Genomic DNA, 25,000 nt, shown 5'->3' with positions numbered 1-25,000 from the left:
CGTTGGAGAGGTGTTTATTGAGGAATCCGGTTTGTCGTGTGGGAGAGCGGTCTGCTAATGTCAAGGTTGTGAAGGGAGTGGCCAATGGTGGGGGCGGGGTTATGTTGTATGGCATAAAAATGTTATTATGTGAAACAACTGTCAAAAGGACACATTCGTTAACGTTTCTAATAAAAGCATAGATGTGAACATACCCTGAAGTGTTTGATTATAAATAGATCCTTTTGCAAGGCATCAAAGGTGTAAAGCAGCATATATTGTATCTTACCTCCAGCACTTTTTCCTGATGATGTTTCCCAGGATTATCTCTGCTCTGTGAATACAGAAAGCAACATGAAAGGCACAGCAGATAGGATGTTGAATAAACCCGAGCCATTTCTGTCACAGTAAGCACCATGGACGCAACAATTTTGAGCAGTAATATGTCAAAGCTGTGAAAATTTTGGAATTGAACGTGTCAAGAAGAAAGAGACTTGATCACTCACTTGCCGCCGGAGTAGACCTCGGCCGTGTCGAACAGGTTGACACCGCTCTCGTACGCAATAGTCATCAACTGCTCGGCCACCTGGTACATATGAAGCCAACTTCAATGTAATGACACGTGACAGATGGCTACCACCCCACTCTGCTGTAGACTCCCCAAAGATGGACGACATTCCCACAAGTTGTGAAGTATGCATGGAGTTTGCTGCTAGGTTGCTCGTTGGCTCAAGTTTTTAAATGTTCCTTCGGCTTGTGTCTGCATTTTCATCACTGCCATGCAAAGGTTTATTTATTCCAGCAATTAGATTTACAAGGTAAAACTAATATATGGCATAGGTTCATAACATAAAAAATCAAGATATTCAAGCTTTTTTTAATATATGATATGATATACAGTGTGGGGTTGTATGGTATACCAGTACTAGTATAGTATCGCGGTACTAATAATAAAAAAAAAACGGTACTATACTCTGTTTGAAAAGTACCAGTTCCCAATTGATTAATTAAAAAAAAAAATGTAACGGGCATGACGGCGTCCCGTCATGACATTGCTGGTTTTATGAGCAGAGGAGCATTTCCGGCAGCGCACAATCACGGAGTACTTACAATCAGACACAGTGTATAGACAGAAAAGGGAAAATGGACACATTTTGGCAGAGGTGGGTAGTAACGCGCTACATTTACTCCGTTACATTTACTTGAGTAACTTTTGGGATAAATTGTACTTCTACGAGTAGTTTTTATGCAACATACTTTTACTTTTATTTGAGTATATTTATAGAGAAGAAACGCTACATTCAGCTCGCTACTCGCTAATTTTTTTATCGATCTGTTAAAATGTTTGTTTTAGGTTTGTCAGAGATCTTCAAACTAGGATCTACGCATGCCTGCGTTTCACAAATCACATGCAGTCACTGGTGACGTTGGACCAATCAAACAGAGCCAGGCGGTCACATGACCCGACTTAAACAAGTTGAAAAACTTATTGGGGTGTTACCATTTAGTGGTCAACTGTACGGAATATGTACTGTACTGTGCAATCTAAAAATAAAAGTTTCAATCAATCACTCAAAAGTGTAAAGTAAAAAATACACTTTTTATTTCAACCGTACTTCCTGTCAAAAGCCTAAAGACTGATCGCACAGTTCCTGTCTTCACAATAAAAGCGCCGCTCCATCGCGCCTGCGCTAACAAAATAAGAGTCTCCGAAAGCCAGCACAAACAAGCTAGCAAGCTACGGAGTTTGCCGCCAATGTGTTTATTGTAAAGTGTATAAAAACGAATATGGAAGCTGGACAAATAAGATGCCAAAAATCAACGAAAATAGGAACTTTTTTTCTCCTCCATTTGAAGACGTGGAGGTTATCAGCACTATTGTCTGATTCCAATCAATGCAAGACATCAGAATCAGGTAATACACCAACTTATATTCTTGTCTTCAAGAAAGACAGGAATCTATATGTTAAACATGCATGTATATTCATTAAAACACCTTTAACATCTGATCAAAAAAGGCATAATAAATAAATATAAATTATATACTGTATCTATATACTGTATATACTGTATGTATGTATATATATATAGAAATATATAGAAATATATATATATATCCATCCATCCATCCATCCATCATCTTCCGCTTATCCGAGGTCGGGTCGCGGGGGCAACAGCCTAAGCAGGGAAACCCAGACTATATATATATATATATATATATATATATATATATATATATATATATATATATATACACATATATGATATGTGTGTGTATGTATATGTATATATGAGGTAGATCACCTCAACTTGGTCATTTATTAAGTAATTGATAAACGTTGAAAAACTTATTGGGGTGTTACCATTTAGTGGTCAATTGTACGGTTTATGTACTGTACTGTGCAATCTACTAATAAAAGTTTCAATCAATCTACTGAGGCCATGGTTCTGTTAAGTTATTGTGGCGCAATGTGCCTTATTTTTTTTATTTTAATGTACTATTATTTAATATATATCATTGTTTTAGTTGTTTAAGAGATATTGCTGGCTCTGAATTTGCTCATTGCTATTTTTATGTTTTTGTGCATTATTTGTTGCCTTAATCATTAAACAAACAGGTTACTCATCAATTACTCAGTACTTGAGTAGTTTTTTCACAACACAATTTTTACTTTTACTCAAGTAAATATTTGGGTGACTACTCCTTACACTTACTTGAGTAATAAATCTCTAAAGTAACACTACTCTTACTTAAGTACAATTTCTGGCTACTCTACCCACCTCTGCATTTTGTCTTGAAAACTAAAAACAAAGGTGAAGTTATAACACTGAAACGCCCTCAGGAAGAGGTGCTTTGAAACATGGCTAGCTAGCTATCAGCTAATGTCCATCCGCAGTCTGCAGTGTTTTAGCTACTTCTAAATCACTAATCTTCGCCTCCATGGCGACTAATAAAGCATGTTTCTTACAAGTATCAACCCTGCAGGACGAGGAATATTTAAACATGCTTTACTACAGGAGGATACAATAGCTCACTAGCATCGCAATGTAAACAAGCGCCATGAGTGGATCTACCGCTGACAGCCACTGTAATGATACCAAGTAAAAGAGCGTATCTAGTTGCTACTGCTATGATTACATCAATATTTTTTAGCATCACTAAATGCTTTTTCTTTTTTTTTCATTCATATGTTTATAAACTCAAGAAATACGTCCCTGGGCACATGAAAACTTAAATTATCATGCAATAGGGTGGAGTTTGTTTCTTGTCATGATGTGGGATCTGATCCAAGGATGTCATTGTGGCTTGTGCAGCCCTTTAAGACACTCGTGATTTAGGGGATATATAAGTAAACTTTGATTGATTGATTAAAATTATGACCAATGTATGATCCTGTAACTACTTGGTATCGGATCGATACCCAAATTTGTGGTATCATCCAAAACTAATGTAAAGTATCAAAGAAGAGAAGAATAAGTGATTATTACATTTGAACAGAAGTGTAGATAGAACATGTTAAAACAGAAAATAGGCAGATTTTAACAGTCAATGAACTAGTAGATTAATAATCAATATTTACAGTATGGAAAAGTATCAAAATACATTTTGATATCAGTACCAAAATATTGAAATTGGGACAACACTACTGTAGGTGACATTGTTTTGACAAAAAAGAAATCATATGAAAAGTAGATGTATGAAAACCGTGGTACCGAGATATAAATCGGTGTCATTTATAATGGCGGGTGAATGGTAATTCTGACAAATTACTACTTACTCTACATGGTAAAGGCCTACTGAAACCCACTACTACCAACCACGCCGTCTGATAGTTTATATATCAATAATGAAATATTAACATTGCAACACATTGCAATACAGCCTTTTTAGTTTACTAAATTGCAAATTTAAATTTCATGGGGGGCTTCACGGTGGCGGAGGGGTTAGTGCGTCTGCCTCACAATACGAAGCTCCTGCAGTCCTGGGTTCAAATCCAGGCTCGGGATCTTTCTGTGTGGAGTTTGCATGTTCTCCCCGTGAATGCGTGGGTTCCCTCCGGGTACTCCGGCTTCCTCCCACTTCCAAAGACATGCACCTGGGGATAAGTTGATTGGCAACACTAAAATTGGCCCTAGTGTGTGAATGTTGTCTGTCTATCTGTGTTAGCCCTGCGATGAGGTGGCGACTTGTCCAGGGTGTACCCCGCCTTCCGCCCGATTGTAGCTGAGATAGGCGCCAGCGCCCCCCGCCACCCCGAAAGGGAATAAGCGGTAGAAAATGGATGGATGGAATTTCATGGGAGTTTCTACTTGAAAATGTCACGTAATGATGACGTGTACGCTTGACGTCACGGACTGTTAGGAAATATGAGCCCTGCACACACACACAGCTAAAAGTCGTCTGCTTTAACCGCATAATTACGCAGTATTTTGGACATCTGTGTTGCTGAATCTTTTGCAATTTGGTCAAAGTAGAAAGATGGAGTTGGGAAGCCTTCGCCGTTAGCCACACAAACACACGGTAATTCCTTGTTTAAAATTCCCGTAGGTGAAACTTTACTATGGATCAGAGCGCGGTCAAGCGAACATGGATCCAGAGCGACACAAACACACGGTAATTCCTTGTTTAAAATTCCCGTAGGTGAAACTTTACTATGGATCAGAGCGCGGTCAAGCGAACATGGATCCAGAGCGAATGTCAACCAGCAGGTTTTGGTGAGAAAATTGTGGTAAAAAGTCGCTTCTTACCGGAGATCAGCTGAGCTTCTGCCGTCCATACAGCTGCCGTCGACTCCCCTGAGACACTGCGCGTCAAAACACCCGTGGAGACACAACTCCGACTATCAGGTACTATTTAACTCAGTAAAACACTAGCAACACAATAGAAAGATAAGGGATTTCCCAGAATTATCCTTTTTTTCTAGTCCTTCGCTATCAATATCCTCAAACACGAATCTTATATCCTCGCTCAAATTAATGGGGAAATTGTCATTTTCTCAGTCTGAATAGCTCTTTTTGTTGGAGGCTCCCATTAAAAACAATGTGAGAATGTGAGGAGCCATCAACGGGTGACATCATTGTCTGCGACTTCCGGTAAAGGCAGGGCTTTTCTGTTAGCGACCAAAAGTTGCGAACTTTATCATGGATGTTCTCTACTAAATCCTTTCAGCAAAAATATGGCAATATCACGAAATGATCAAGTATGACACATAGAATGGACCTGCTATCCCCGTTTAAATAAGAAAATCTCATTTCAGTAGGCCTTTAATTATCTATTTGTAATGTGATAGAAATGTTCACATTTCAGTTTTCACTCACTGTTCGTGAAGATAGTTACAGGAACAACTAAGAGCAACGAGCATCGACCCTTCATTTACGCCCACATTGGGTCACGTAATTGGGTGTCAGTGCTTAGTAGCCGGTGGCATCAGTGAATGCGTTACAACATGTGCTCTTGGCTTGTAATGGCTGAGAGATGGAAGTTGACATGATGTCTTACCTCATCAGGAATCTGACCTCCGAACGTCACCCATGTGCCTGTTGAACGGAATATCAATGTCAAAAAATGTAGGACCGCTAAAACTATCGCAGCCAAATGCTTAATCCTGTAGGCTTTGGAGCTTGTGTTAGAATGTCAACTTATTTTTAGACATGGTAGAACATTTAGAATATTAACCACATGCTGGCTTGGCCTCAAAGAGAAATTACTGACAGTTATGTGAGTTTTTGTGTGGGTCGAAAGCCAATGATGGGTAGAATCTTTATTTCTGAGATATTACACTCATGTCACCCAATGGGTGTTCGCAAAAAGACTTTTAAAAAGTATTCCTAAAACATAAATCTGTCATAAGGTTGTTTTTTTTTATACCTACCATTGTTTTCTAACTAATTTCACTTGATCAAACATTTTGCTGCATTCCACACTACAAAACGATAAAATGATGTGCTACGATTCGTGTTGATATCCATCCATCCATCTATCTTCTTCCGCGTATCCGAAGTCGGGTCGCGGGGGCAGCAGTCTATGCAGGGAAGCCCAGACTTTCCTCTCCCCAGCCACTTCGTCCAGCTCTTCCCGGGGGGATCCCGAGGCGTTCCCAGGCCAACCGGGAGACGTAGCCTTCCCAACGCGTCCTGGGTCTTCCCCGTGGCCTCCTACCAGTTGGACGTGCCCTAAACTCCTCCCTAGGGAAGCGTTCGGGTGGCATCCTGACCAGATGCTCAAACCACCTCATCTGGCTCCTCTCGATGTGGAGGAACAGCGGCTTTACTTTGAGCTTCCCCCGGATGGCAGAGCTTCTCACCCTATCTCTAAGGGAGAGCCCTGCCACCCGGCGGAGGAAACTCATTTCGGCCGCTAGTACCTGTGATCTTGTTCTTTCGGTCATAACCCAAAGCTCATGACCATAGGTGAGGCATACTTGCCAACCTTGAGACGTCCAATCTTGGGAGGTGGGGGGCGTGGTCAGGGGTGGGGCAGAGGCGTGGTTTGGGTGGGGGCTTGGCTAAGATGGGAGCAGTTTAATTCACCAACTCGAGTATTTCATATATATATATATAAATCTACTGTATATGTATAAAATACTTGACTTTCAGTGAATTTTACCTATTCATATTTATTTTATTATATATATAAACAAAAGAAATAGTTGATTTTCAGACAGCACCAATCAAATACACAGTAATAAAAACACAGTTGTTCTACTAACTATACTGTGCTTGCTGGTTACTAAAAAAACACCACAACACTTACCTTTGACTATTTGAGTAACCTTTGTTCTGCCATTTGCGTACTGGCGAGAGTCACTTGCCGTCAGGTGCACAACACCACGTAAATCGTTGGCCAATCAAAAAGCAACCCCATAACGGTATAGCAAACATTCACCAGGAGATGGCAACAGACAACATAGATCACTCTATTACAGGCGGCATCGCCATGGCTGTAACTTCCTCGTTCTTCTGCTTCGTCTCCTTGTGTGTGCAGTTTTTTATTAAAATCCATAGATGTTGTAACGTGATTGGGCAGGCAAGCTGTTTGTATAACAGGAAAGTGGACGTGCAAACAGGCTGTCCCCACTCATGTCCGCATGAGACCGGCTGAATTTCGGGAGATTTTCGGGAGAAAATTTCTTCCGGGAGGTTTTCGGGAGAGGCGCTGAATTTCGGGTGTCTCCCGGGAAATCTGGGAGGGTTGGCAAGTATGAGGTGAGGATGGGAACGTAGATCGACCGGTAAATTGAGAGCTTTTCCCTCCGGCTCAGCTCTGTCTTCACCACAACGGATCGATACAGCGTCCGCATTACTGAAGACGCCGCACCGATCCGCCTGTCGATCTCACGATCCACAATTCCCTCACTCGTGAACAAGACTCCGAGGTACTTGAACTCCTCCACTTGCGGCAGGGTGTCCTCCCCAACCCGGAGATGGCACTCTACCCTTTTCCGGGCGAGAACCATGGACTCGGACTTGGAGGTGCTGATTCTCATCCCAGCCACTTCATACTCGGCTGAAAACCGATCCAGTGAGAGCTGAAGATCCTGGCCAGAGGAAGCCATCAGGACCACATCATCTGCAAATAGCATAGACCTCATCCTGCAGATACCATCGTGTTGATATCGCTTGAGATTAATATTTTAATTGGCCAGCACCCAGGACTCTAATAAAGGTATTGTATCAGAAGTGAAAAAGTTGTATCCGGACACCATTTTAAGTAGTGACTGAAAATTGGACTTTTAACAGTGACCGGACTCTACATTCACCAAAAGCTATGTTCAATCAATCAATCAATCAATGTTTATTTATATAGCCCCAAATCACAAATGTCTCAAAGGACTGCACAAATCATTACGACTACAACATCCTCGGAAGAACCCACAAAAGGGCAAGGAAAACTCACACCCAGTGGGCAGAGAGAATTCACATCCAGTGGGACGCCAGTGACAATGCTGACTATGAGAAACCTTGGAGAGGACCTCAGATGTGGGCAACCCCCCCTCTCTAGGGGGGGTTGCCCCTAGAGAGGCAACTCCTTTGTAAAGAAGTAAACGCAGTTTCAAAGAAACACGACCTGAGGAGGCACTATCCGACGAAACATCACAAATCGGATGCAGTCCATTCTCACGTCCCGCTGATTGTTGACTGGTGTGCTGGTTTCGAATTTTGGCGTGATGCAGTAAATTGTATGTCCAGTGTAGGGTTGTACGGTATACCATTACTAGTGTAGTACTGTGATACCAATGAATCATATTCAATACTATACCTCTTCTAAAAAAGTACTGGTCCATCCCCGTCGTCGTCGTCACATCGTGACATTGCTGGTTTTACGAGCAGAGAAGCATGTTCGGCAGCGCACACACAGAGTACTTACAAGCAGACACAGTGTGTAGACAGAAAAGGGAGAATGGACGCATTTTGGTCTAAATAATGATGATAACACCCTCAAGAAGAGATGCTTTAAAACATGGCTAGCTCGCTTGCGGCGAACATCCATCCGCAGTCGGCAGTGTTTTAGCTACTTATAAATCATTAATCTTCGCCTCTTTGGCAACAAATAAAGTCAGTTTCATACAAGTTCCATTATCACTGCAGGACGAGGAATAGCTAAACATGCTTCACTACACACCGTAGCTCACCGGGATCACCGCTAACAAAAAATAGCGCTCCTGAATGTAAACAAACACCATTGATGATATACACCTGATATGACACCAAGTAGAGAAGCAAGTTTAGTCGATACTACTATGATTCCATCGATATTTTTTAGCATCACAGCATCTTTTTTCGTTTTTAAACATTTATATTATGTTTATAAACTCAGGAAATATGTCCCTGGACACGTGGACTTTTAATATGACCGATGTATGATCCTGTAACTACTTGGTATCGGATTGATACCTACATTTGTGGTATCATCCAAAACTAATGTAAAGTATCAAACAACGGAAGAATAAGTGATTATTACATTTCAACAGGAGTGTAGATAGAACATGTTGAAGCAGAAAATAAGAAGATATTAACAGTAAATTAACAAGGAGATTAATAATCCATTTTTACAGCCTGTCCTTTATAATGTTGACAAAATAATAGAATGAGAAATGACACAATATGTTACTGCATACGTCAGCAGACTAATTAGAAGCCTTTTTTTGTTTACTTACTACTAAAAGACAAGTTGTCTAGTATGTTCACTATTTTATTTAAGGACTAAATTGCAATAATAAACATATGTTTAATGTACCCTAACAATGCAATTTCTTTGTGGTCCCCTTTATTTAGATAAGTATCGAAATATGTTTTGGTATCAGTAAAATATTGGTATTAGGACAACACTAGTCTAGTGTCTGACAATCTACATCGCTACAATATTATACTATATCACATTACATGGCTTTTTGGGGGGATTTGTATTAGTATATATGCAGTGTTGATGTTGTACAATTAAGGATTTAAGAACAGGCGAGTAAACAATGTCAGCAAGGGCCCATATGCAAGGTCATTTCAAATCAGGCAAAAAAACAATAAAGACGCATAAAATGCACGGCTGCACACCTAAGGTGTACTCTCTTACCTTAGCATCTCAAAGCTATCCAACTGCGAGTGGTATCTGCTTCCTGTTCTAACCTAGTGGAAAATGGACAGGCCGCGTCTGTTATCTGACTACAGCTGAAAGAGGCTCAAGAGATGTACGACAGTCACAGAATTGTAGCTATAAATTCACATCCATAAATGATAGATACTATACATAAATGTATTTAATAAAAAAAAAACATTTGATGCAGTCCAAGAGTGTTGCGTTTTGGAAGCATATTGATGCGCAAAGTGTACCCCCCGGATGCTACAGGACTTTGGACAGGCAGGATAGTAGGTAAGGATTGATTTTAATATACAAATGACCAAAAGAACACTTGTACAAAAGGCAAAGGAAAAACGTGCCAACGCACGGAAAGCTAAATGCTAAAGTTAAGCAAGGGTCGAGTTCAGAGTCCACAGAAGCGCGAGTCGAGCACGCAGAAGCTAAGCTAGGACTTAGCAGAGTAAATACAAAGAGGAATACCAAACACAACTGTTGCATAGAGCAAACAAAAGATCCAGAAAGAACTCAGGTGGACTTAAACACTAACACAACAATCAAAACCAGGTGTGCGTCAGAAAGTAAGTGCAGGTGAAGCAAATGAAGTAGCCATGGTGACGAATACAAACAAGGAAGTGCTCAAACAAAGGGATCAGCAGAGTCCAGAAATAAACAAAACACAAAAAGGGATTCAAACATGGACACAAGATGTGATCCGGATCACAACACAAGAGCTCTATAAAATATTTTACCTTCTAGTAGTTGGCACCATTTTAAAACATATACACAGTGATGGACAGCAGCAAGCTACATGAAGCTAAGCTACGTAGCTTAACTCAGTTTCCCAGTAGCTTGGTGGTAGCTTAGCTGTTTTTTAACGAGTAGTTTAGCTACTTTTAGACCCATTCAGCGAGGTAACACACATCAACGCTATCAACTACAGAAAGAGAAAATAGACTGCAAATCCTGAAGAAAAAAAAAAATATATATATAAAATCCAATGACCTTGATGAGTGAGAAGATCCATACATATGGAGAACATCCATGATGATTGGTTGGTGTTCCTATGATGAGTCACAATTGGCTAAGGTTAAGGTGAAACACTACAAACTGGCCAATCAGAGGCAGGATAAGGCGAATCATCAAAACTAGTAACCAGAATCCTAACAGTCACGCCCTCATGTCACATGATGACAGGGGAGGGAAAAAAATTAATATATTTAAAAACGTCAGAGGAATTCTCTACCGCAGATCAGATTTTTCTTTTAGTGATGAAGACAACATGCAGGAACCCCACATTAATGCGTGTCCTTGGCCCTATTTAGACACATGTATGCACTTTGTGAATACACTGCCCAGTATTTTTTGGTTGTTTACTCTCTAAACTAAAATCATAACTGCTCTTTTTGTTATGTACAGAGGAGGGAAGGAGGCGACAACCAGGGCACAAATGCGGTTCACAAGGTTTATTTAAACATTTGATGTTTACGTGGCGTCTGTATACTGCTCTAAGTGAAAGAGTGTAGACTATGTGTAATATTAATAGTGTAAATGTTAGCAGGGTTTGCTGTCTATGAGTGTTGGTTGTATCTTTAGTCGAATCCAGAGGGGCAGGGCGAAGAGGCAATTCATGAGCAGGCAAGAGGTCGGGGGCAGGAGCGAGGCAGCGTGGTCTGGGTCCAAGCAGGGAGGTCGTGGATAAAGGAAGGCAGTCAGGAATCCGGATGGATGTCGAGAGGCAAGGTAAAATCACGGAAGACAAGGGAGTCATGGGAAAATTAGCGCCGTTCTGGAAAAGGTTCCTCGGGTCTGCTGGTCTTTATGCTGCTCTCTTTCATCAAGCCCAGGTGTGTAGATCATTGATTGAGTGCAGGCTCGTTGCTGCGTGGGCGTGCTGCGCTCAGCACGAGTGGGGCCGTGTCTGAGCAGAGGCAAGTCTTAGCGCGCTGTCAGCGGAGGCGCTCGCAGCTCCAGCCGCCGAGGAAACGTGGGTTCAACTCCTCGTCATGACTGTATCCCTCTTCCCCTCTCATGCGAGGCCCCCGACGAGCGCCAGGGAGCATCAGGATTGAGAGGGGTCGTCAAGATAGGAGGCAGGAACCCAAGATCTGTCTTCTGGCCCATATCCCTCCCAGTCCTCCAGATTAACGAGCCCCCTAACTTGTCGATGGACCCTGAGGATTCCTTGACCATCCTGACCTGATCTCTGTTCGGAAAGAACCTCGAGGGTGGGGGGGCAGGGGCAGGAGGGGACAGAGCGCTCTCCGCTACCGGCTTAATCTGGGACACATGGACCACTGGGTTCCGCTTGGCGAAGAAGACCAGCAGGAGGCCTGTGTGACGTCTTACTACGGGCACAAGTAGAACAAGCAGCGATGAACTCACGAGTATCCTTGGCCATGGATGGCTACCAAAAACGTCTTCGCAGCAGCGATAGGGATCGTTGAAAGGCTGGCTGGCAAGAGAACAGACTGGAGTGCCCCCAATCCAGGAGCCTGGGTCGTAGCTCCCGATGGACATAAAGCTTGTTGGGTGATCCACCTCTCATTCTTTTATTGGCGCGCTGCGCAGACTTGACCAGGTCCTCCACCTTCCAAGTCACCATTCCAACGATGCGAGTGGAAGGAAGTATGGGACCCGACACTGACGGACAAGTGGTCTCTTTCATGAATAACCGGGATAGTGCGTCAGCCTTAGTGTTCTTGGACCCAGGCCTGAAAGAGAGCACGTAATTGAAGCGGGAGAAAAACTGCTGCCACCTTGCCTGGTGGTTGTTGAGTCTTTTGGCAGCTCGGATGTGCAGAAGGTTGCTGTGATTGGTCAGGATCTGGAACTGGTGTCTAGCTCCTTCCAGCCAATGTCTCCATTCAGCCAGGGCCTCGTGGACAGCCAATTATTCCCTATTCCCAGCGTCATAGTTCTGCTCGGCCTGTGTCAGGCGCCTGGACAAAAAAGGCCACAGCGTAAATCAAATTGTCACTTTTGGACCGCTGTAAGAGAATAACCCCAATCCCAGAGTCTGAGGCGTACACCAGGAATGCACTGTCTGAATCGGGGTGGACGAGAATGGGGGCTGAAACGCAACGCTCTTTTAAGTCCTCAAAGGCCTTTTTAGCCAACAGAGTCCACACAAATGGCACGTTAGTTGACGTGATAGAGTAGAGCGGTGCCGCAACCCTACTGAAGTCCTGAATAAATCGCCGGTAGAAGCCGGCGAAGCCGAGGAACCTTCGAAGTTCTGTCCTAGTAGTAGATTGAGGCCACTCTACTACGGCCTTCACCTTCTTCGGGTCGGGTCTTATGTGCCCCTTTTCGACCACAAATCACAGGAACTCCACTGAAGAGAAGTGGAAACTGCATTTCTCTGCCTTCACGAATAAACGATTCTCCAGGAGACGTTGCAGGACACGCCGGACATGTTGCTGATGGTCAGAGAGGTTACGGGAGAAAATCAGAATGTCGTCAAGGTATACTACCACAAATTGGTCCAACATGTCCCGGAGGATGTCGTTAACAAGTGTTTGGAAAACTGCACGTGCGTTGGTAAGACCAAAAGGCATTACCTGGTACTGATGATGCCCCAAATGGGTGTTGAAGGCCGTTTTCCACTCGTCCCCCTCTCTGATCTGTACTAGGTGGTAGGCGTTACGGAGATCCAGTTTGGTAAAGACGGTAGTACGTGCCAAGGACTCGAAAGAAAAGTTGAGTAGCGGAGAGGGTACTTGTTTTTGATGGTGATTTGCTTAGGTGATGGTAATCAATGCAGGGCCCAAGGTACCAGTCCTTTTTGGCCACGAAAAAGAATCCTGCGGCCAATGGAGACTTGGACGGGGTAAAGTAGCCCGAGGCAAGGCCCTCCGAAATGTATTGCCTTATGGCCTCCTTCTCTGGAAGAGACTTATTGTAAAGGCGGCTAGAAGGCAGGGTAGGGTCAGGGAGTAACTCAATGGCACAGTCGTAGGGTCTATGAGGGGGTAGTCCCTGTGCATGTACCTTGCTGAAGACCTCGGCTAAGTCATGGTAGCAAGTAAGGACCAGGGATAGATTGGCCGGGGAGTTGTGGTAGAGGAGTGGTGGACCGGAAGGGACGCTGACCTGAGACAGTTGGCTATGCAGGGTGTGCTCCAAGCCAGGATTCTGCCGGAGACGAAGACAAGACCTTCCAAGAACCAGTGGGTCTACTGGAGTTTCCAGCACCCAAAGGCTGATGGTCTCCCTGTGGTTACCGGAAATGGTCATAGAGAGAGGCTCCGTGCGGTATTTGATGGGGCCCTATGGTCGTCCATCCAGGGCTTGAAGAGGCAATGTCTTGTCCAGGGAGATCAGGGGAATGCCAATCTGCCGGGCGAACACGTAGTCCAAAAGACTCTCGTCTGCTCCACAGTCCACAAATGCTTCCACTTGTACGCTCTTCTTGTCCCAGGCCAGAGTAGTGGGTAGCAGGATGTCTGGGTTTTCTTCCTTACGGGGGAATAAAGTATAGCTCACCAGGATTCCTTCCGCCTTGGAAGTAGGAAGAGGTTGACCTCGAGAGGCAGCTCTCTGGCCTCGATCAGTTGCACGCTCACAAAGTCCATTCATCCATCCATTTTCTACCGCTTATTCCCTTTGGGGTTACGGCGGGCGCTGGTGCCTATCTCAGCTACAATCGGGCGGAAGGCGGAGTACACCCTGGACAAGTCGCCACCGCATCGCAGGCTCACAAACTCTTAGGTCAAATTGGAGGGCCAATTTGATGAGGTCTTTGCAGGAAGTAGGTCTGTCTCTCAGCAGACCTTCCTTAATCCCCTCAGAGAGGCCGCGACGGAACGTGCTTTGGAGAACCCGTTCATCCCAACCACTGTCCGCCGCCAGGGTCCAGAATTCCAGGGTGTAGGCTGCCACAGAGCGTAAGTCCTGCGAGATGGAGTGCAGAGGTCCAGCCGCGTCCCCCCCATCCTTGGGGTGGTCGAAAACGGCTCGAAATTCAGCACAGAAAGTACAGTAGTCGGAGTTGAGACCCACAGTACTGTCGACGGCGGCCGTAGCCCACTTGAGTGCGGGTCCGGAAATCAAGGCAAAAATTAAGGCAATCTTGGCTCCATCTGTGGAATAGCGGGAGGGCTGATGACGAAAAATGAGGTCACACTGTACCAGAAAACCCCAACATAGCTCAAAGTCTCCCTCAAAGGGTCTCGGACTGGCAATCCTGGGTTCCCCTTCCAGACTGCAGTGTTCAGGTCCCCGGACTTGGGACGCATGTGGGGATACCACGGGCCCGGGACTGGCCCCAGGGCATAGGCTGTCCAGCCTAGTATACAGTCGGGAAATCGCTCTATCCAGATTGTCCTCAAGGGTAGAAAAACGAACCTGATGCTAGCTTACAACGGAGCCATGGATAGTCAGGTCAGGAGTTCTGGATAGTCAGGTCAGGAGTTCTGGATGGCCGGGCCTGGGGCTCACCGTTGTCGCCTGGTTCCGACATGTTGTGGCCAAAACGTACTGTTATGTACACATCCAAGCAACACCTCTAGGCAACTTCAACCCTTTACTACCCTCCTCCATTCACATCCCATATCTCCGGATTGTAAATAACCTAATGTAAATAATCGAATGTATTTCTAATGTATATACTTTATCTTATGCTATCCGAACTCACTATGTTCTCTGTTTGCTGTACATATCCTACTATGTAAGACCTACACAGTTTCAATGTCCATTTGTCTGTTGATGCAATTGTTGATGACAATATCAACTGATATCAACCAAAGCTCCTCATCTCACCCCCGGATTGTAAATAATGTAAATAATTCACTGTATATACCATGATGATTAACTTGTGTGATGACTGTATTATGCTGGCAGTATATATTTGTACCATGAATTGATTAACGTGGACTCCGACTTAAACAAGTTGAAAAACTTATTCGGGTGTTACCATTTAGTGGTCAATTGATTGGAATATGTACTGTTCTGTGCAATCTAGTAATAAAAGTTTCAATCAATCAATAAATCATGCATATGTGACGATAACATCTACGGCTTTTAGAGAGTGCAGTGAACAACTGCGCACACACAGCTGTAAACATACTCCTCCCCTTTTAACCACGCCCCCCCGTCCCACCACCGACCACGCCCCCCACCTCCCGAAATCGGAGGTCTCAAGGTTGGCAAGTATGCATCAAGCGGTGTGGCTTCAGAGCTTACCAAAGTCGTACTAAAACATTTTGACAGATTTTTGAGTGCAGTGTTAAATGTTCTATATTCTCAATGGAACAAATAACATTTTGCTGTTGTTTACTTGAGTCATATTGCAGTCTTAACGTATCTCTTATGTGTGACTGCTGTCTGCTGGTCCCACTTATCATTACACCATGTACCAAATAAAATAGCTTTGAGGTCGGTAAGCACAACCAGAATAAGGCAAACTGTCGAGATTTGACAAAATAAAAGGATTTTAAGTGGGCCTTATAGTCCGGTTTAATACGGTAAATATGCTGTGTAGCTTGTAGTGTAGCTTGTTACAATTCTCCAGGGATATCTTAATTTTTATCTTAGCTACATTTAGTCAAACATAACCTCTAGCTTTGCTTCCTACATTTTCCAAGTAGCTTGCCCATCACTGCATATACGTAATGTAACAGAGCTACTTCAAAATGACAATCATAGCAAATGGTGGATTATTTATTTGTACAAATACGTGTATTTCATTTTCATGTTCATATGCACACATTCTTTTTCCTGTCATCTGTCCTGTAAATATCACTGCAGACATGACTGACAGACTCATTCACAAACAATGTTCCTCAGGGCGCGCTAGTCTTGGAAAACACTCAATCATGTTTTCTCTGCATTGTTGTGTTTTGTTTCAAGTCCTGAAGGCAAGAGGGTGCACACACACACTGCTATGTGCACACATGAATATACACACACTGCTGCTATGCACACACAACTAATATAAAGCCGGTATGCACACACACGCACGCAAGAATCTAAATGAACGAAATCGAAAAGTGTTTATAATCCGGCGTGCATTGAATATGTGCAATTATTGCGCTGTGTGATTAAATATTAACAAGAAAAATATTACCTTTCTACAAACAGGATTTTAATTTTCTCACAAGTGAAAAATGCATACGACGACAAAATATTCCAATGAAAACTCCTTTCTGCGGCTGCACCACATTCTGACTCCAAAGCCCACAAGTCACTTGAGTTTGCACTTGAATGCTTGTGAGATCAGTAGACGACTAATTAAATGTACTCACCAAGGCCCAGACAGGAGACACGCAAGCCAGACTTCCCAAGATTCCTGTGGAGAAGAACAGAATATGACTGATGGCGATTGTGTTGAGGCTCAAGATGTCTTCTTTAGTTCAGAGACGAAAGGAAACATAGCTTTTAAAATATGTTATAAAAACAAAACCCATTGTCTTATTATTTTTGGACATGACTGCAGGGTCGTTAAGGTTTTTAATGTACAGTATATAAGATGGGTGTCTTTCACATTTGAACCGATACGGTACAAATTACCGGTACATGGGAATCATTACAGGTAGGGTTGTCCCGATCCCAATATTTTGGTACTGGTACCAAAATGTATTTTGATACTTTTCGATACTTTTCTAAATAAAGGGCACAACAAAAACTGGCAACATTGGCTTTATTTTAACAAAAAATCTTAGGCTACATTCAACATATGTTTATCATAGCAAGTTTGTCCTTAAATAAATAGTGAACATACTAGACAACTTGTCTTTTAGTAGTAAGAAAAAAAATCAAAGGTTCCAAATTAGACTGCTGATGTATGCAGTAACATATTGTGTCATTTATCATTCTATTATTTTTTCAACATTACTAAGGACAAACCGTAAAAATGTATTATTAATCTACTTGTTCATTTACTGTTAATATCTTGTTATTTTCTGTTTTTTAACATGTTCTACATACATGTAATAATCACTTTCTAATTTCTCTCTGGCACTCATCGAGGGTGGACGCTCCTCTTTCCTCTCCCTTATCTCTCCTGTTTGCTTCTTTGTTTTGTCTTGTCTTAACTTTATTGTTGCCTCTTTTTGCACTGCTCTCCAAATCTAAACATTGGAACTATTTAACTGGCCTCAACAAAATTGACAAGATCTTGGGTTTGGGGGAACCTGCTGTCGTGACGAAGCGGTTGTTGCTGGACACACGACGGACTCTTGGGAAAAGAAGGAGGGCCGCGTGCCTGGCGACCCTTTTCTGTCGAGGACGTGAAGATATCCACTTATTCGGAATTATGACAACAGGACATCTGCTGATTGGAGTAAGCGTTGGTCTGGTTTGTTGACAAATTGGAAGTTGCTGGCAGTCTTCAAAGTACCCCAAAGCTGTCACAAATGATTGGAGGATGCGGGAAGAACTGTGGATTACATCGGACTGTCTACCCCGCAGTTTTGAGGACATGTCATAGACAATTTAGAGTGAAAAGCAAATTTTATTTTCACCCGCATAAGAATCATTCTAACTTGGATTGTTTCCCTGGCTTCGAGACTCTCCCGAAGGACAGCGCAGCGAAGACACAACAAACTCCCTTCTTGTCTCTCATGGACACACACCTGTGGTTGTTGACTTTGGACTAGCGACTGCATTTCATCAAGGCCGCGGAACAGAGAAACACTACGGGCTTACACACACACACACACACACATCCACAAAAATATACGCCACACATACACACCCCATCCCCCCCAACCCAACGCCCTTGACGCAAAATCCCATAGGGGTAATGAATGGATGGTCAGCTATTGAGAGCTGCGGCCTACCTTCATGACATTGAACTGTCTTCCCTCTGTTGCTAGATATCTCGAGATGTATGTTGTAATATGTATATGTGCTTTGCTATAGACGTTTTTTCCCACTCCAGACTGGGCCCCCTTAGGAGCCCAGTCTGGATTGTATTTTTTTACTCATCCTTCCCCAGCGTTTACCGTTTTCCCATCTTTTACGGGGCGCCTTATTGCGACCCATCAGCGTTCTTGTTCTGTAACCCTGTACACTGATTGCTTGTCTAATCTTGAACAGGTTTGTGCTGAAAACAAAGTTTTTTGTACTTGTGCAATGACAATAAAGACCTATCCTATCCTATCGCAAATACGGTATTAGCTTTCACTGCTATGCTGATGACAGCCAACTCTACATGCCCCTAAAGCTGACCAACACGCCGGACTGTAGTCAGTTGGAAGCGTGTCTTAATGAAATTAAACAATGGATGTCCGCAAATTTTTTGCAACTTAACGCCAAAAAAACGGAAATGCTGATTATCGGTCCTGCTAGACACCGACCTCTATTTAATAATACAACTTTAACATTTGACAACCAAATAATAAAACAAGGTGACTCGGTAAAAAATCTGGGTATTATCTTCGACCCAACTCTCTCTTTTGAGTCACACATTAAAAGCGTTACTAAAACGGCCTTCTTTCATCTCCGTAATATCGCTAAAATTCGCTCCATTTTGTCCACTAAAGACGCCGAGATCATTATCCATGCGTTTGTTATGTCTCGTCTCGATTACTGTAACGTGTTATTTTCGGGTCTCCCCATGTCTAGCATTAAAAGATTACAGTTGGTACAAAATGCGGCTGCTAGACTTTTGACAAGAACAAGAAAGTTTGATCATATTACGCCTGTACTGGCTCACCTGCACTGGCTTCCTGCGCACTTAAGATGTGACTTTAAGGTTTTACTAATTACGTATAAAATACTACACGGTCTAGCTCCAGCCGATCTTGCCGATTGTATTGTACCATATGTCCCGGCAAGAAATCTGCGTTCAAAAGACTCCGGCTTATTAGTGATTCCTAGAGCCCAAAAAAAGTCTGCGGGCTATAGAGCGTTTTCCGTTCGGGCTCCAGTACTCTGGAATGCCCTCCCGGTAACAGTTCGGGATGCTACCTCAGTAGAAGCATTTAAGTCTCACGTTAAAACTCATCTGTATACTCTAGCCTTTAAATAGACCTCCTCTTTAGACCAGTTGATCTGCCGCTTCTTTTCTTTTTTCTCCTATGTCCCCCCCTCCCTTGTGGAGGGGGTCCGGTCCGATGACCATGGATGAAGTACTGGCTGTCCAGAGTCGAGACCCAGGATGGACCGCTCGTCGGGACCCAGGATGGACCGCTCGCCTGTGTATCGGTTGGGGACATCTCTACGCTGCTTATCCGCCTCCGCTTGGGATGGTTTCCTGTGGACGGGACTCTCGCTGCTGTCTTGGATCCGCTTGAACTGAACTCTCTGTGTTGGAGCCACTATGGATTGAACTTTCACAGTATCACGTTGGACCCGCTCGACATCCATTGCTTTCGGTCCCCTAGAGGGGGGGGGGGGTTGCCCACATCTGAGGTCCTCTCCAAGGTTTCTCATAGTCAGCATTGTCACTGGTGTCCCACTGGATGTGAATTCTCCCTGCCCACTGGGTGTGAGTTTTCCTTGCCCTTTTGTGGGTTCTTCCGAGGATGTTGTAGTCGTAATGATTTGTGCAGTCCTTTGAGACATTTGTGATTTGGGGCTATATAAATAAACATTGATTGATTGATTGATATCCTTTCCTATTCTTCTGTTGTTTGATACTTTACATTAGTTTTGGATGATACCGCAAATTTAGATATCGATCCGATACCCAGTAGTTACAGGATCATACATTGCTCATATTCAAAGTCCTCATGCATCCAGGAATGTATTTCCTGAGTTTATAAAAATAATAAAAAAATGAATAAAAAAACGGAAAAATATTTTGTGATTCTAAAAATATCGATGAAATAATAGTAGTATCGACTAGATACACTCTTGTACTTAGTACTGTATTATTACAGTGGATGTCAGGTGTAGATCCCCTGGTGTTTGTTTACATTGTGACGCCGGTGAGCTATTGTATTCTCCTATGGTGTGTAGGATTCATTAGTAAACCAGTACTATAGTAGTACCGGTAAACTGTACAACCATAACTATGGGTACTCAAAAGTAACAGTTTTCTGTACTTTTGTGTGTGTTAATAAACATTTAATATTAAGATGTTTTTTAATATTCTATTTCATTTCTTATTTAATTTTTTTTTTTAATTATGAACAATGTGCTGTCCATTTGTCACATTTTGTTTCCTTATTACATTTCCGAGTCTTATTTGCAAGTAATACACAGTATAAAATACTTTGCATGCAGTTGCAATTCCAAGACGGTAGATAGCAGTAGTGTATAGGCTATGTTGTGTTGCCTAGCCAGGAAGAAGCTTTTACAATGAATGTCAGTCCAGCCTTAAGTTTATTTACTAAGCTCATGCGCGAGGGTTGCGTCTCTGAATTGCGCAAAATAAGGAGCGCAATCCATAGAATGAGTCCGTGTTGGTGGACTGTATATGCAGAATAATTGCCGACAACTAAAACACCCACAATACTGGAAAAGGACAATGTGATTTATCCACACTAAAACTGTTCTGCAGGTGCTGTTTTGCGTCTATATTTAACACGTCTAGAATATTTGTGGAAACTGGCACAGTTACGCACAAACGGCTGGGAGGAAGGGTGCGGTCGTGCTGCAAGGACAGACAATTGAGAGAGAGAAGATATATTTTTATATTTGGACGGTGTAAAATACAAATATAAATGTATTAATCAATAGATGCTGAATGACTTATGGGGATAATTAAAACAAATTAAATTAACAAGTCTGTCTGATTGTATTTTTTTAAGTGTTTTTTTTCATATGGTTTATATAATACATTTCCCATATGAACATGAGCTTTGTGTTGTGATGAAAATGACAAGATCACGGGTAAAAGTGGTCCAAATTAGTTTCTTTCGTAGGGTGGCAGGTTTCTCCCTTGGAGATATAGATTATATTTGTGTGCTGCATTTCAACAACATGGCGAAACGCCACAAATTGGACCATATGATGTGGTCCAATAAATGCGGAGGGGAAATGAGTCTCTCCATGGCGACAGCCAGTGTACAAGCAAATTCTCATTTAAATATGGCAGACTACGCCACTTTTGCACTTCTTATCAATTGTAGTCTTAGTAGATCCCCCGCAACACCAATAGTACACACAGGGGCCCACGTGTGTATGTATTTATATACAGAATATGTACTGATCATCAAAATGCCCACAATACTGGGAGGAGGAGTTGCAAGTATGATTACGTAGAACACGCAGTTTGATTTTTCAAGACTAAAACTGTACTGTAGGAGCTGTTGTGCATCTATATTTAGTATGTCCAGAAACCGATGCAAGGTGGCAGATGCGCAGAAATAGCCGTGAGAAAGGAGCAGCTCTTTCATATGTATGTCTGTCAACATATACAGACCGTCACAAATGAAAATATTTGACATATTGTCTATTCAGCAATATCATTTTCTAATTTTGCTTCTGCTGGGTGACTTCAGGAGCTGATTAAAACACATTTGGCTAAGGGGTTTTGTTGTATGCAGATTTTTAATAAATGTTTATGTTTGTTATTTTATGTACACCGTATATGGAAAAAGCTTTTTGCAATGGACATTTTCTTGCGTCTGGAGCGCACGCTTGCAGGTAGTGCCAGCATCTCCCATGAGCACACCTTCAGCGGGCTAAGTAAGCGGGTACCAATAGCAGATGCAGGACTGCTTCTTAAATGCCCAGAACAAAGTGGTCGACGTCTGCTGCATATTTCAAAACATAGCAAAATGCCCCAGCCAACATGAATGTACAGTAAATGAGTGTATCCATGGTGAAATCCATTTAAATAGGCCGGTCTGCAGCGCCTTGGTAGATCACACGCAACACAGCCACTGATAGTAAACACAATTTTTACAGTTTGCACACGCTGTTTAGTATGTGTTACTTGGATTTGCGTAAATCATTGCCAAAAAAAGTGCAGTTCCCCTTTGAGTTATTCTGCATAATTTGGTAAACATGACACATGTACCTTTGTTTACTCTTCCTCTTCTCGGTCTTATCCTATTAAATCAGAAAGCACATCAAACCTTTCGCACTTTTTTTCTTGCATTTCAAACAGACTTGACTGTTGCTGGTTGCTCTTAATAACCTCATCCAAGGCTTCTTCTCTCTATCAACAAGGCAATAGTCTATGTACGGGAGAGTTCATCTACATCCAGCTGTTGCACAGCCGCGCAAAACGGCACCCAGCTCTCTCGTTAACGCCGAAGAAGATGAGCTAAAATCTCAGAGTTGTTGCTTCCCCTCGCTTCATAGCTGCAGATTGACTTTCCATCTCGTTTAGAGTCTGTAAAACAAGTGTGTGCTGCCAGACGTTAGTGTAGAAAGTGGCAGTTTGAGCTCATTGTTGGTGTCGTCCAATGGAGTGATGGATGTTCACTTAGACGGGGATTCTAAATGGAGACACATTTGTATGTGCAGAATCAACAAGGCTGCTACCCTACGGGGACAAATTACCTTGGGGATGTGGAGTGTTCGTTGATAACTAATGGACTGTCCAATTCGGGCTTTTGTTTCTAAGTGGCAATTCAATAAAGGCAGGAAAACATACAACAAAAATAAATGAGCATAGTGTGAACAATGCAGTGTGTTTTCACTCTAATGCGAACCGCAATAATAAACACATGTTTACATTTATACAGTCATAAGTTTTTCTATTGGATTACATTACATGTTGTCTAATATATACAAACCCCGTTTCCATATGAGTTGGGAAATTGTGTTGGATGTAAATATGAACGGAATTTGCAAAGCATTTTCAACCCATATTCAGTTGAATATGCTACAAAGACAACATATTTGATGTTCAAACTGATAAACATTTTTTTTTTGCAAATAATCATTAACTTTGGAATTTGATGCCAGCAACACGTGACAAAGAAGTTGGGAAAGGTGGCAATAAATACTGATAAAGTTGAGGAGTGCCCATCAAACACTTATTTGGAACATCCCACGGGTGTGCAGGCTAATTGGGAACAGGTGGGTGCCATGATTGGGTATAAAAACAGAATCCCCCAAAATGCTCAGTCTTTCACAAGAAAGGATGGGGTGAGGTACACCCCTTTGTCCACAACTGCGTGAGCGAATAGTCAAACAGTTTAAGAACAAAGTTTCTCAAAGTGCAATTGCTAGAAATTTAGGAATTTTAACATCTACGGTCCATAATATCATCAAAAGGTTCAGAGAATCTGGAGAAATCACTCCACGTAAGTGGCATGGCCGGAAACCATCATTGAATGACCGTGACCTTCAATCCCTCAGACGGCACTGTATCAAAAACCGACATCAATCTCTCAAGGATATCACCACATGGGCTCAGGAACACTTCAGAAAACCACTGTCACTAAATACAGTTTGTCGCTACATCTGTAACTGCAAGTTGAAGCTCTACTATGCAAAGCGAAAACCATTTATCAACAACATCCAGAAATGCCGACGGCTTCTCTGGGCCCGAGATCATCTAAGATGGACTGATGCAAAGTGGAAAAATGTTCTGTGATCTGACGAGTCCACATTTCAAATTGTTTTTGGAAATATTCAACATCGTTTCATCCGGACCACAGGGGATGCAAACCATCCAGACTGTTATACACGCAAAGTTCAAAAGCCAGCATCTGTGATGGTATAGGGTTGCATTGGTGCCCAAGGCATGGGTAACTTACACATCTGTGAAGGCACCATTAATGCTGAAAGGTACATACAGGTTTTGGAACAACATATGCTGCCATCTAAGTGCCCTTTTCTGTCTACACACTGTGTCTGCTTGTAAGAACTCTGTGTGCGCGCTGCCAAACATGCTCCTCTGCTCGTAAAACCAGCAATGTCATGACGTAACGACGACAGGTGGTCATGATTGCAAAAAAGAATATGGGGAATTGGTAATTTTCAAACAGAGTATAGTACCGTCTTTGATTCATTAATACCGCGATACTATTCAAGTACCGGTATACCGTACAACCGTACAGTGTAGACTAATCAATACATGCTAAACTAAACAAAAGATCCTAGATCCTAAAGATTTTAGTTTCTAGTTCAATATCTAATCCCAACCCCTTGAGGTATTTGATTTCTTCTTGTTGTAACACTTTACTAATATCTAAACTTGCGGCATGCGGCCTTCTATTTTATTTCATAGTTTAGTGTAAATACAGCCTGCGCACCTTGTGCGCCTAATAGTTAAATATATGATAGCAATCTTTAATCCTACTAGAAAGAACACTGACTACAATAGCAGTGCAAACACACATTGGGCAGCACAAAGAGCAACTTCCTATAAGCAAGCGGATGTGTCCTGGGGAACTCAACAGTGTCAAAATATGTAACTTTTCCATTCAAGTGTACATTTATAATGACTTAAAGACTGGCATTGATTAGGGTCATTGTTGCTGCTGGTAGAAGTAGTTAACTAATTTTCTTGTGGCTAAAACGCAAATCTGGAGTGAAACTTAGTTGGGGCCAGCCTCATCCCGACTATATTCAGCAATCCCCATGTAAATTGAGTCT

The 25,000-nt window shown here is 42.6% G+C and overlaps 1 protein-coding gene across 3 annotated transcripts in view; it reads right to left on the bottom strand.

Moving 5' to 3' along the window:
- Positions 1–25,000, bottom strand: part of kcnab1b (potassium voltage-gated channel subfamily A regulatory beta subunit 1b) — a 175,462-nt gene that overhangs the window by 71,737 nt on the left and 78,725 nt on the right. For all 3 annotated transcript variants that reach the window (XM_061920157.1, XM_061920156.1, XM_061920155.1), the window contains 4 exons: positions 16,798–16,841; positions 5,480–5,517; positions 486–565; positions 269–313 (listed from right to left, as the gene is read on the bottom strand). In XM_061920157.1, coding sequence (XP_061776141.1) covers positions 269–313; positions 486–565; positions 5,480–5,517; positions 16,798–16,841 — 207 coding nt within the window. The remainder of the gene's footprint in view (positions 1–268; positions 314–485; positions 566–5,479; positions 5,518–16,797; positions 16,842–25,000) is intronic.

Source organism: Nerophis ophidion, linkage group LG14, assembly GCF_033978795.1.
Source record: "Nerophis ophidion isolate RoL-2023_Sa linkage group LG14, RoL_Noph_v1.0, whole genome shotgun sequence".
NCBI lineage: Eukaryota > Metazoa > Chordata > Actinopteri > Syngnathiformes > Syngnathidae > Nerophis > Nerophis ophidion.
The sequence above is the reverse complement of the archived record's forward strand: the minus strand, read 5'-3'. Positions and strand labels throughout refer to the sequence as shown.